Here is a 13,817-nt window from a genome sequence, read left to right as displayed (position 1 = left end):
TTGTCCTGTCACTACAGGCCCTTGTAAAAAGTCCCCCCCAACTTCCTTGTCGGCCCCTTCAGGTACTGGAAGGTGCTATAAGGTCTCCCCGGAGCCTTCTCTTCTCCAGGCTGAACAAGCCCAACTCTCTCGGTCTGTCCCCACAGCAGAGGTGCTCCAGCCCTCTGAGCATCTTCATGGCCTCCTCTGGATGTGCTCCAATCAGTTGATATCCTTCTTTATGCTGAGGGTTCCAGAGCTGGATGCAGAACTCCACGTGGGGCCTCATGAGAGCAAAGACCCTTGTGACAGTGGAATGTCTCTTCCGAATAGATCTCCAGGTGCAGAGAAAATGTTTGCTTCTTCAATTCTCTTTTCTGACTTGATATTACCTGGAAAGGCAAGCACTCACCACGGATAGTGTCCTCAGTATCCTAAGTGTTTCTTGAGACCTTGCCCCCGATCTCCTTTCTGTGTAAATGGACTCCATGTCTCAAGGACATACAGTGAATGAGCCTGTCTGAACACTGTAAGCAATGCCTGTAAATGCATTGGGACTATGAGGCACTGTGGTCCAGAAAAGCTAAATGCTATTCAGAGTTGGGTTAACCTTTTTGATCTGCTTTATTTAGCAGGAAGTACAGCTGGGTCCTAATGAACAACGGTTTGTGCTGGAAGGACTGGAACAAGGAGTCAGGTATACCATCTTTGTGATGGCGTATAAGGGAGATCGCCAGAGCAGAAAGACAGACAGTACCTTCTCAACAGGTAGGATTTGGCCTTGGCTGTTGCACTTTCCCCTGTGCTCTGCAGCTGTTGTGCCTTATGGCAGTGGTCAGGGATAAGAATTGATGTTTTACAGATGCACTGGGAAACTATGTGATCATAAGCAAACCATCCAGTGAGTCAGTGATGTGTCTCCTGGCTGGGAGTCCATTCTAATCCACACCATCTGGAGGCTTGGAAACACAACGGGATAGTGTGCGTGGAACTTGCCCACACTGGTCAGTGCTGCTGGCAAATCACACTCGCCAAGTGTGAGATAAAGCCTCCTGGTGAGCTGCCAGTGGGCAGGAGAGATGATGATACACTAGAGATCTTTCTTTGCCATCCTAGTAATTGTAGGATACAGCTGTGTAAGTACTGCCATGGCACTGGGTAGCTGCCCAGGTTCTTTTCAGAGGTCAGGAAATGCACACCAGAATGGCAGCAATTCAAACAAAATCTCATGCCAGTTTGCTGTAGGAGTCTCTTGTACTGTTCCAGTGTCCACAGGGGTTGCCAACTGTGGACAGACTGTGAAATGCAGAGAAATAGAAGTCCCTGTTTACTGGCACTCCCATCTTCGTGAAGAAGGGCTCCTCTTCCTGCTCTCACTGTGACTCAAGACTGCATCTCTTGCAGTCTCTGGGGACCCTACCCATGTGGCAGCCCCCAGGCAGGAGTGAAGGCTCCCAGCAGCAACCTGCTGATGCAGCTGAGTACTGTCTGAGTGCATAGTGGGGGCTGCTGCTTCCTTCTCTTCCAGTACTGTTTTCCTTAGGAATCTCCTACGGGTATGAAATACCTCCTCCAGCTCTATGGCCTGCTTTGCTGATATGCTGTTTTGTTCTCTCAGTTAGCTTCCTCTACCCATATCCTGCTGACTGCGGCCAGACGCTGCAGAACGGAAATGCCTCCAGTGGCACATACACCATTTACCTGAACGGGGATGGCAGCAAACCGATGCAGGTGTACTGCGACATGACCACCGATGGAGGCGGGTGGATAGTGAGTGATTCTCTGCTCCTCTTTGATTTATTTTTATGAACATAATCAAGTGGACGTGGTACCAGTGTTAGCTGAGACTCCTTTTGCTCTACTGCAGTGCTGCTTCAGCTCCTGCCTTGATGGAGTGGCATGTTTAAGAAGGGTGGTGGATGCTGAGGTACCCTCTCAGACTGTCAGTAGGAATGCTGTGGGAGGCTGAATGGCTGAAAGGCTTGCTGGTGGGATACTGGACTTTTTCTTGCCTGGTCATGAATGCCACAGAGGCTTACATTATTGTTGATTGAGGGCTTTGACTGAGTTATGACAGCTTAATGTGTCACCTCTTGCCAGTTGGGTCATGGGAGTTATCTATGAGGGTGCATTCAACCCTGTCATAAGATGAGGTAGTACAGCTTAGCTTAACTGCCTTTCATAATGAGTTAACTACCTGTATTATCTCACCTTGACCACCATATAAGGTTACATGTATGGACAGTTAACGTAGTTCAGCTCATGCCTGCATGCACCTGGACCCTTACCGCACAGTAGTTGTTGAGTGGGTCAAGGGAATCTGGAGGCAGAAGCACAGATGTTTTGAGGTGGAGAGTGTGTATGAACATGAAGGAGTGAATCTGAGGTTCTGTGATAGCTGTCTCCCTAAGCCAAATAAAAATATCTCTATTCCCTTTTTCACCTTTCAGTGATAAGTGATTTTTCTCCACCAAAATAAATAGTTGTGTGTTACTGCCCAAGTCCTCCTGGTTTTGGGGAAGTTTAGAAACCCAGATGTCTCATGGATCTTGTCTCGAAGCCTTTTTTGTCTGTTTTTTAAGTGTTTAGATCATGCTTAGATTTGTGCTGTCCGTAGGTATTTGTGGAAAGTAAACTGTAAAATTTGCACAACTAAGTATTCACCCCAGTGCTTATGAGCAGTCAGAAAATGGAAATGGATTTGTGTGTGTACCTTGCTCAGGTGCAGCACACCATCAGCTAGTGTTGTCTGTTCCTGAATGCTTCACCTTCTTGTCTGCGTTTGAACTGGGATGAGTGTTTCTCATCCCCATCCTCCTTGTCTCTCTTCAATCTGTCATGAACTCTCACTCAGCAATTCTTGCTATGCAGGTGTTTCAGAGGCGGCGCACTGGCGAAGTGGATTTCTACAAACGCTGGAAAAATTACGTGGAAGGCTTTGGAGATCCCAGTGGGGAATTCTGGCTTGGTACAGTACAACAGTGTGACCAGTGAAGAGATGAAGTTTAGCTTTCTAGAAGCATGTAAATGTTGAAATATCCAACCCCTGGAGCCTGTAGTCTTGAACTGTCAGCTTTTGTGTCTTCCCTAGAAATGCCAAAGAAGCATTGAGGGATCTCTAAAGGCTCACTGAGTATTTTCACTGATGTCTTTGGACTTTGGAGCAGTCCCAGAGCAAGCCAAGCTCTGGAAAGGTTTATTTCAGAACTTGTGTGTTCCTGTGAAAGAGGAAACAAATCACGTTTGTGAAAATGTGAAGAGCAGGATGCAAAGACCAGGATACTACACAAAACTTAGTGTTCTCAGTAATTTGTTGTCTGTCTTGTTCCGTTACTGAACTCTGTGTGGATCAGAGAATCCAGCACTAAATAGGTCAAAGTCTTTGGAGCAAGCATCTTAAAATGTTCTGGGAAAAATAACATTGCACTACAGCCAGTCTTGTGTTGGTTTAGGCTGTTTGTTTTTTCTGATACTGCTGTCTCTTGCCAGAAAATGAGATAAGACAGCATAGACTTGGCAAAATGTCACAATAGCATCAGTAGAGAAGGAAGGAGGCAGGAAATAGCTGACTTAACCAAAATGGCCACAGGGTCACATGGTCTAGGACTGCTAAGGTGAACAGGCTTTTCTCTTTTAAAAGTAATTCTTTCTTTTTCTTCTAGGTCTTGACAAGCTGCATAATCTCACAAGCAGCAGCCCCATCCACTATGAGCTCCGGGTGGATTTGCGGACAGCCAGTGAATCTGTCTATGCTGTCTATGACTTCTTCCAGGTTGCCTCGAGCAGGGACAGATACAGGCTGTCAGTGGGGAATTACAGAGGCAATGCTGGTGAGGAATGCCTTACACTTTTGCTGTCTCTGCTTCACCCAGAGAAGCAAATACTGGGAGCTCTGTATTTGTTTTGCTAATAGCATGGGAACTCGTTAGATCAGATGTGGTTCTCTTTGAGAAGTCTGTACTTCCTAGGAAGACTGAGGAGAGTGTGCCCACAGGCCTGTCTCCTACTGGATTTAGGAGAAAGAGTTGGTTTTTCATGGGGAAGAGAGGGATCTGTAACCCAGTGAAACACCAGCTGATAAGGCAGACTGGGGAGCATTTCCATGAGATAACCTGTGCTGATGGGGAAGCAACTTCTGGGGCCTCCCCGTCTGAGAAGTGCAAAGAAAGTGGTTTTGGTCGGGATGGGTGTTTGCTCACCAGCAGTAGCTATCCTGGTGCTGGCTTCTGCCACTGGTAAATCCTTACTGTTGCTGTTTTGTCCATAGTCTTCCACTTACCCTATAATATCTTCTTGCCATGAAGTTTAGATCTTAAGCTGGGAGGATCCAGGCCTTGGACATGCCCTCTAATAGCAGCTGTCTACAAATTATTGTCCAGAGCTATCCTGTGCTGTTGCTTTTCCCCTGACAGGCCTGCTCTGTTCTGCCTGAAGGGTGTATAAGCCCTCAGGCTGAGCAGCTGTTGTATCTTACTCATGTCTTTCATCCATTCTCTTAGGGGATGCAATGACCTACCACAATGGCTGGAAGTTCACAACGTGGGACAGAGACAATGATGTGGCTCTAGGCAACTGTGCTCTGACACACCACGGTGCGTGGTGGTACAAGAACTGCCACTTGGCCAACCTCAATGGGAGATATGGGGAGAGCAAGCACAGCGAGGTGAGTGGCACAGCTCTGTCTGGCGGTCAGCTCTTCTCCCTAGCCTTATTTTGGGCTTGAAGATGGCTCAGTCCTGTTGTGTTCCAAACTGGATAGTCACTTGATTTACAATAGGAGTGTCTGTAAGACTGATGAGAATTACAGTCAAAATCTGGTGAACAATAGTGTCTCTGTTTATTGGAGGGTTAAATAGTATTAGAGGGGGCAGTGGTAGACTCCTAACACCTGGTCTTTAATACACCTGGTCTTTAATAACACCTGTCCTTTAATAAAAGGAATTATTAGGCTGTGCTGCCATCCAGCGTGACCTGGACAGGATGGAGAGCTGGGCAGGGAGAAATCTGATGAAATTCAAAAAGGACAAGTGTCAAGTACTGCATCTGGGGAGGAACAACCCCATGGGTCAGTACAGGTTGGGGGCTGGTCTCTTGGAGGGCAGCTCTGGGGAAAAGGATCCTGGAGTCCTACTGGACAACAGGATGACCATGAGCCAACAGTGTGCCCTCGCGGCCAAGGTGGCCAATGGCATCCTGGGATGTATGAAGAAGAGCGTGGCCAGCAGGTCGACTGGTATCCTCCCCTTCTACTCTGCGCTGGGGAGGCCTCACCTGCAGTACTGTGTCCAGTTCTGGGCTCCTCAGCTCAAGGACAAGGAGCTACTGCAGAGGGTCCAGCGCAGGGCCACTGAGATGGTGAAGGACCTGGAGCACCTTCCGTATGAGGAAAGGCTGAGAGAGCTGGGTCTGTGTAGCTTGGAGAAGAGGAGATCTTATCAATGCTTATCAGTATCTAAAGGATGGGTGTGAGGAAGCTGGGACCAGGCTCTTCTCAGGGGTGTCCAGTAACAGCACTAGGAGCAATGGCCATAAACTGGAAAACAGAAGGTTCAACCTGAACATGAGGAAACCCTTCTTCACTGTGAGGTGACAGAGCACTGAACAGGCTGCCCAGAGAGGTGGTGGAGTCTCCTTCTCTGGAGACTTTCCAAAGCCACCTGGACTTGTTCCTGTGTGATCTACTCTAGGGGATCCTGCTCTGGCAAGGGGGTTGGACTAGATGATCTCTACAGGTCCTTTCCAACCCCTTCCACTCTGTGAATCTGTATGAATATGTAAATTCCTTGGTCTTTTCCCAGGGGGTGAACTGGGAGCCATGGAAAGGCCATGAATTCTCCATCCCTTTTACTGAGATGAAGATCCGTCCTCAGTCTTCCAGTAATGGGCCAATCCTGGGGAGGAAGAAGAGGTCTCTGTCAGGAAAGAGGAAGATGATCAGGGCTTAAATCAAACTCTGTGCAGGACAGTACCTGAAGATAACGATTCAGTATTTCTTAACAAGGTTAGATTCAGCTTTCTCCAATACATTGACAATTGCTGATGTGTGTACCCAGACACCTCTGGATCTTCAGCCCAGCCTGCTTGCAGCCTTTGGAACTCCTGATGAATGATCTTCTAGAGATGGGGAAGGGGCTTGTGGGGACCATCCAACCTGGCTGGCTAAACATCACAAGGACCTGCTTGATCCAGTGTATGCAATTTCTGTGAACTTCACATGGAACAAGCTTTAGCATGTGGTGTTCTTTCTCAAAATTCAAGCTGCTGACTCTTCTTAATTCTGTCCTCCTCTGATGCCATACACTTCAGACTTCAAAAAATCAAATTTGAACCCACTGAAAATACTAGCCCCCTAATTTATGTCAGAGAGCTTTCCTGAGACTATCCCCTCTCTCTGTCTTGGTCTGTGTGTCCTCTTCCTTCCCCATCATCGTGTGGGGCAACTTCCCTACTCTTCCTGCAGTCAAAGAGCTGGGTTTTGGGAAATGTTGTCAGGCTGCTGGCAAGGCTTATTAAGCCAGGTGAGGTCTGTAGTCTGGGTTCTTCAACCTCTAGTATTGCATCTCTCTAGGTTAAAATCCTGCTCTCTGTTTTGCTAGTTTCCCAGCCCAAAGAAAAGCCAGAGGAGACATGCAGTGAGATAATGTTCACGCTCCTGGGTGAGTTTAAGGGCTGTACAACTCCAAGCTCTGCTCACTATCCCAAGCCTGTCTCTGCATACCACTTCCCTAAGACCATCAACAAAATTCTCTATGCGACTGTCCCATCTGCCTGCTGCCTTCTGCTTTTTTGTTAGCAGTGTGGTAGCTAGTGATGCCGAAATGATGCTGCTTGTCATCTGCCTCTAAAATGAGCATCTCTGAGTTAAACTGATCCTGCACACTCTCCCTCAGGCTTTTCTTTCAGGATGTCTGCAGATTCAGGTGGGCCCCAGTGGCATGATTTCACATTTGGCTGCTTTTTTTTCCTCACAGACATAAAGGTGAGTTTTATTTTCTTTCCCTGAGCAGATATTAAAATTCTGGACCATCAGCTACAGCCAGGGAAGAAGTATGATCTCACCAAACGATGCTTGCTCAAAGGCTTCCTTGTCTGAGCAGATTGGAACATGGTTGTCCTATGTCTTAGTGGCCTTTTCTATCCTAGTGCTGAGTAATAGACTTTAAAGAATCCTTCCCAGACTTTGAGGAAGAATAAAATTGCAAATAAAGGAGGTCTTAAAATATTTCTCTCTGCTTTGGGTGGCAGACTTTTTTTTTTTTTTTTCCCTCCCCCCCCATTTAAACTAAGTCTTCTTTACAGAGATTGAGCAATACCCAGGCCTGGACTATGGCTGTGAAAATTAGGCCTGTGGAGTCTGCTCTAAACCTGGGATGGGGAATATGTGATCTCTTCATGATTTCATACTGCAAAGCAATTGACCAATCCATGGCTGCTACGACCTGGCTGAGGAGGGCTAGCTAAAGAGTTGTCTCTCAAAGATGAGTACTAAATTCTTCATAGTACTTCTAGTGCTGTGCCACTTCGTGGGTGGGCAGGCAGAGACTCATCTGAGCTGTGCTAGGATATCCAAGACCCAGTATGGGGGAAGGAGACTAACGGAGGGAGGAGAGGAAGGGAAAATTGCCCTTGAAGTGTTTTGCAGGCTCCGTGTAAGAGGACGAGAGAAGGACAGGGAAGGTATCCCAGTGCAGGGGAGTTGGAACTAGATGATCCTTAAGGTCCCTTCCAACACCAACCGTTCTGTGATTCTGTGACACAGGAAAGCAATGAGGGTTCTTTACTGGGGTGAAGTGATTTCTCCCCATTGCCCCACTGTCTGTAGGTGAGGACAGGTTTCATGGTCGTGTTCAGTTAAAGGGCACAGTGTCAACATAAGGAAGGTGACTCAGGGGGACCAGAGGACTAGCCTCACAGCCAGCCACTCTAAAAGCAGGCATATGCTCTAAAAACAGCAGGTGTGATTGTGCCTAGCAGCTCTTTCTTGGACAAACCTCTAAAGCTGAATCTTAACTGAGAGCAGGGAATATTCTCTCAAGCGGTACAAGCTTTGTATTTCAGAGATAAAGGCAAATGAGACACCTTATTTGCAGTTTCTGAGGGTTTACTTGTCCCTCCTAATTATGTGCCCCTCTCTCACCACGAAGGGCGAAGTGGTGGCTGCTGGGAAGCCATTGTGGGAAGTCAGTGTTTCCGAACAGCCACAGGATGGCCTCATCTCTTCATGCTGGCGTAGGAGAAACACTTCTCTGTATCCATCTGAACTCTGTGGAAATACCTTTTTGGGGTTAACCAGTCTGTGCTACAGCTTTACAAGCTGTGACTGCTCAGATAATGCAGTTTGTTTGCCTTCAGGAACGGGCTGTTCTGGTTTCAAGGGTCAGACTGGTTGGGGTAATCCCATAAAAATTTCACATCCTCTTATTACCCTTGTTTTTCTGCTGTAACCCTGTAATGGTGATACTGTAGGACCAAAACAGATTATTGAAACCTCTGCCTTGCCCTGAGATCACTTGAATTTTATAGCCAGTGAGGTTTGCAATGTGCCTGGGGAAGAATTTGAATCCCAGAATGATCTTCTGCCTTGGCACCACAGTGTTGGTGGGGACTGAGCCGTTTCTGGAGCCAGGACCTGGCTGTTGTGATACATCTGGGGTGCAGCAGGGCCAGTGTTGCTGAGTGGGGACCCCAGCAAAATGCTGCTCCAGGGGGTAGAGGTGGTGGGTTCTTCACCCATGCCCCACTGCCCCAACACTTACCCAGGAGGAGGAGGGAGAAGGCAAGCCTCTTCCCAAAGATGCTGCACTCTGAATGAATTTGGGGAGAAGACAGGAGAGCTTTATTTGCCCTGGGCACTTACTTGGAAAGCAGCAATGTTCCAGTCACTGCTCTAGGTTTTGTTGGCTGAATGAAAAGAGCAGTAGTCAGAAAATGTGCCATTCTGCCCTTCTAGTGGGGCTTCAGGGGCCTGATGCAGCTTGATGCAGGGCTGCTGTCTGGAGAGAAGCAAGGTGCGCACTGCTCACTCCTTCCCCCAAAAAGCGTGTCTGCCATTTCTAGCTGCCCATTGCTGCGGTCCTGCATACCTCTTGCCACCAGCCTCCTCCAGAGCCTCAGCTCAGTGGGTGAGGTGCAGCCTGGTGCATCACCTGGGTGAGAGGCAGACTTACTTTTGTTCTTGTGGAGGGAGAGCTCAGTGGGGCACGATTTTGGAAAGGCTCTGCTCAGCCTGGTCCTGGGTCGTGACCAGGATGCAGACACCATGGAACACTTATCTGATCAAAACCAACTGGGGTTAACTAGTCTGCGCTGCAGACCCTCTGCAAGGGAAAACCCCTCTGCAGCCCATGTCCTGCAGTCCAGAATGCTGCTTTTCTTCTTCTCGCTACCTCTCGCCCTTGGGTAGAGGCACTTGACTCTGCTAATGAACAAGGTGAGGCCCTTAAACTTCTTTCAGGTGAGCTGTTTCTTTAAGAAAACGTCTCTCCCAGCTGCACAGCTCTCCCGGTGTCTTATCTAGGTCCAGGAGGCAGATACAAGAAAGATTTCCTCAGGAAAATAAACACACGACCAGGACTAGAGACATGGCATTTGTTTGCAGTTTGAGAGTAATTTATTTTTGTTTTAAAAAAGAAACACTGAATTTTTTTTTTTTCTTCCTGTCCCATGGACCGTTTCGGAAAGATGCTGAAATGCAGTTGGAGGGGAGGCAGTGCAAAGGCGGCTGGAGAACGGGGACCCATGCAGCGGAGCTTCTGTACCGTGCATCTCCTGCCACCTCGTTAGTGCGGGTGCTGCGGGGTTGCTGCCGCCTGGCTGATGGGCCCTGGTGCACCTCAGGCTGTCGCTGCGCTTTTGCGTTTGTCTCAAAAAGCAGCTGATTCAGTGGATGGTTTGGGTAAAACTGCAGCCCTTGAGCCAGTCATCCCCCATGCTTTACGGGTGCGGAGGCTTGGACCATCCGCTGATCAGATGTATCAGGGCAGGGTTGTATCCTGCTCCCTCCCTGCCCAGCCCAGGGGTGGTTTGAATAATGATTTTCGGGAGCTCCACACCAGGTAGGCTGTACTCTGCTGGAGCTAGCTGCCTCCGTGTCCCTGCTTGTTTGGGTAAGCCTCTTGCCTCCCACCGTGTTTCCCTTCGTTCTGATTTTTTTCAGCCCTTCCTCCAGGGCTGTTGGTGCCTCTGGATTGCAGCAGGAGCACCTGCGTGGGCAGCCTTCATGCCTGCAGGAGGAGGCTGCTTTGCCCACCTGGTGAGCTTGGATGCAATAGGGTGGGAAAAGTACCTGGATGAGGGAAAGGAAGGAAGGAGGAAGGAATAATGCAAGTGCAGTGCCGGTTCTCCAGGGTCCTGGCTGGACTGGGGGTTTGGGACAGAGGCTAGAGCTATTCCTGCATGTTTCTCTCTAGGATTAGGTGTGGCAATTCGTAATTTTTTTATAGCATTAAACGTTGGTTCCTGGTTTGGAGGAGAAAGGAATCACTCATTTCAATACTAACAAAGCAAGCTGGAAAAGAAGGCACATATGGGGTCAATTTAAAGGGCCGCATGAGGAGGAGCCTGGTCTCCCGGCTGTTACCAGCACAGCCAAGCCCCATGATGTGATGTGACGTTAGCATCACCGCCCTGTCTGGGTCGGACAAAACAGGCTGTGCTGGGACTAGGTGGCACAAGCAGCCGCTTCTAACTGGTGGCTTTGCCACCCCAGGCAGTGCATGTCCCGAGTGCTGGGGGAAGGCAGTACTGCCATTGCCCGGGCTGGAAGCTATCCTGTCCGGCAGCTCCATCCAGGCTTGCCCACATGAGTTTGGCTGCTTGTCTTCCAGATGTCTGGCTCTGGCTGGCAGCTCTGGGCTGCTCCAACAGCTTAAGAAGTGGAAGTAGGAGGAAAACATCCAGTGTACAGATCCAGAGCAAAGAAACAGATGTGACAGGGCTCCTCATCACGTGTGCACCCCTTGCTGGCAGAACAAGCTGGGGGAGAGGAGACCCCCAGCTCCTCAGGAGGTAGGCTGGGCATGCAGGCGTAGGGGGAGCAGAGGGTCAAAACCAGAGTAGGGGATGAGAGCTGTGTGTGGTCTCGTCAGCTGCTGCGCCCAGCCGAGCTGTCACACTTCCAAGGGAGATGGAGCATGGAGAGGGATGGAGGATCCAGCTGCATGATGCGTCCCTGGCTAAGGGATGACCGTGGACATGAACTCTCCTCTACTCCTACAACACACCCCAAATCCTAGAGCTGGCTGGCCTAACAGCCATACAGAAGCCTTCTGTGTGGCACAGAGCTGCCTGCATGGCATCAGCTGGCGATAGCATGTGCTTGTGGGTCTGCGTGTGCACAAGGGCTGCAGGGAGAGGGGACAACCGTGTGCCAGGAAATCCGCTGCTTCCATGCTGCTGCAGTGTGCCTAGCCCTTGACAGAGACAGCCCTTTGGTCCTGCTCTTCTTTAGTAGTCATTCAATAAACAACTCTAATGCCCATAGCTAAGCCTTTACGCAGCCTCAGCTTGCGTTTCCACTCTTGCAGTAGCGTGTTGGGCTCTCTAAAGGCAAGTCTGTATAAAATAGTCTTTCAAGGAAGATTTTTTTTTGTAAGTGCTGGTGCAAAAGGGCCAGTCTTGCAGCCTCCTCTCTCCTCGCTGCCTCTAGCCTGGGTGGCAACGTGTCCTTCTGCTTTGCTGCCTTAAGGTGTCTTGAGGTCTCTGAAGTTGGGCTGAGGGCACCTGTCTTCAGATGCTCTCAGTTGCCTTTGGTTTGGTGGCTGGGAAGACGGCACATCTTGGAGCTGCGGGGTAACTGCGCTCAGCTTTCTTTGCGTCTCCAGCATGAGCTGAGTTTGGACGGAGCCTAGGCAGTCAAGTTGTGCCATCTCCGCAGAAGGACAAGCAAATGAGGGGCACCTGCACTTGCTTTGCATGTGGCTGTCTATCCTTGTGCGGGGGGAGCATGCAGGTGCTCAGTCTCTGAGTGCACGTGGTCCTGCGCACACTTGTCTGTGTGACGGCGCGTGCGCTTGCGCACGAGTGCAGAGGGAGAGCCCTGCATTGGGTCGCTGCATGCCAGCCCAGTGCATGTGTGTTGTGCTTGTGGCGGGAGGAATGTACAGCCTGGTGGCAGGTCACCCTCCCTGCTCAGCAGGGCACGTGCCCACGTGCACACCTGTCCTTTGCAGGGGTTTCTGCCCTTGGGCACGCTGTCATGGTGGGGGAGAAGGGGCTTGTGTAAACTTGTGCCCAACTGCCTTGGTCTCTGCTTGCCCTTCCACACGCTGGTTAGCTGCTGGGCTCAGCCTCTTTTGAAAGTCACCATGAAGTGGCAGCAGCTTTGGCATCTCCTCACGTCACGTAGTGCAGAGCTGAAAGGGCTGGTGGCATCTCAGAGGGGAGGGCCTGAAGGCCCTCCTGTCTGCTAGATGGGCAAGGAGGGTCTCTTGTCCAGCAAGAGCAGCTTGGGCTGAGCAGAGATCCATAGGTCCTCTTCATCCTTCTTCTTCTTCTTTTTCTTCTTGTTCCTCTCGGCATGCAGCTGCCCATTGCTTCTGGGACCACCTTTCTTCCTGCTTTCTCCTCTCCGGCTGCAGAAGCAGCAGTGACAGCAAATGAAAACGAACACAATGAGGACTATGAAGGGCAGACCCATCAGCACAGCCAGGCAGACAGTGTTGAAGACACCCTCTTCATGCTTGGTACGAATGAGCTCCAAGATAGAATTAAAGAAAGAGCTGATCTTCTGCTCCATGTCAGCTCCTGGGCAGGCTGCCTGTGCTGCTCCCCGTGCTTGAAGGCCCCTTGGGATACCGTCAGCTCCTGTAAGCAGTTAGTGGGCTCCACAAGTGTCCTTGGATGGTGCCTGCAGAGACAAGAAACCATACGGATCAGGTGCCTGCTCCCTAAGCAACCTTCCCCATGGAGCTGCTAGCACAACCAAAGCCTCAACATGGTGAAAGGTCTGCTGCCTTGGAGGGGTCTGAGGTCACAGGGACTGGGCCATGCAGCTGGCCACATCCCTCCCAACCTCTCCCGGGTTTATTCTAGGCAGTGGGGACAGGCGAGGAGGGCTTTGGGCATCCCTACTAGCCTCGGCACCTGGCTGAGCACAGATCCTGCCCCCTGTACATGCATTTCGGCCCTCGCTTGGCAGCCATATCATAGAGCTCTTAACAGCCTTTTGTAGGGCTTATTTCTTAGCAGAGGAAATATTGTCTGCAGGAGGTTTCCTGTCTAGGAAGGGACTTGCCTGCTCCAGGCAAGGGACCACTGCAGAGAGCAGTACCGCTGCCATCGGAGCTGGGAGTCAACACGTCACAGGGCTCTCTTACCCCCGATCCACCTGGGACAGGGTGTCTGGTTTGGACGGACTGTTTCTCAAGGTGTTCCTGTCCCAGGCACTGTGCTGGGGGCTGGCCCTGCTGCCCTGGCACACGGAGCACAGACAGGAGCACAGGTTTGGGGTGGGGGCTGCAGTTAATCCATCTGGATTATTGATGGGGACTACAGTCAGTGGGACTCGCAGGCAGTGGCCAGGCACCCGTGGCCACGTCCCTGCGCCTGGGGCTGGCCACAAAGGCAGCGGTGGGGGAGGACGAGGGTTGGCTGGGGATGGAGGAGCCTCCACTGTGCCTCACCTGGTAATTGCTGCAAGGGTTGGGTAGGGCTGAGGAGCATTTCTGCAGCCTGACGTAAGGTTTTCCTCTCCCTCAGGGAGACAGAGGTGCTGCTGAGTGGCAGGGCTCCCGGGGAAGCCCTCCTGCAGGGGCAGGGAGCTGCTGCCTCTGCTCAGGGCTTTCCTCCTCTACTGGGGCCAAAGTTCCCAGGGTTTTCAGTAGGACAGGAGGCTTTAT

General features: G+C 50.5%; 2 protein-coding genes across 2 annotated transcripts in view; one reads left to right on the top strand and one right to left on the bottom strand.

The window, feature by feature from the left end:
• The window catches only part of TNN (tenascin N), a 24,150-nt gene extending 18,226 nt beyond the window's left edge, over positions 1-5,924 (top strand). The window contains exons 10-15 of the mRNA XM_010155559.1: positions 615-747; positions 1,598-1,749; positions 2,851-2,947; positions 3,642-3,809; positions 4,479-4,642; positions 5,778-5,924. Of these exons, the coding sequence (XP_010153861.1) occupies positions 615-747; positions 1,598-1,749; positions 2,851-2,947; positions 3,642-3,809; positions 4,479-4,642; positions 5,778-5,924 (861 nt within the window). The remainder of the gene's footprint in view (positions 1-614; positions 748-1,597; positions 1,750-2,850; positions 2,948-3,641; positions 3,810-4,478; positions 4,643-5,777) is intronic.
• Positions 5,925-12,385: 6,461 nt separating this feature from the next.
• On the bottom strand, positions 12,386-12,715 carry KIAA0040 (KIAA0040 ortholog). Its single transcript, XM_010155558.1, has one exon. The coding sequence runs from the start codon at positions 12,713-12,715 to the stop codon at positions 12,386-12,388; it is 330 nt and encodes a 109-aa protein (XP_010153860.1).
• Positions 12,716-13,817: the final 1,102 nt, after the last annotated feature.

Source organism: Eurypyga helias, unplaced genomic scaffold (genome assembly GCF_000690775.1).
Source record: "Eurypyga helias isolate BGI_N326 unplaced genomic scaffold, ASM69077v1 scaffold46517, whole genome shotgun sequence".
Classification (NCBI taxonomy): Eukaryota; Metazoa; Chordata; class Aves; order Eurypygiformes; family Eurypygidae; genus Eurypyga; species Eurypyga helias.
The sequence above is the reverse complement of the archived record's forward strand: the minus strand, read 5'-3'. Positions and strand labels throughout refer to the sequence as shown.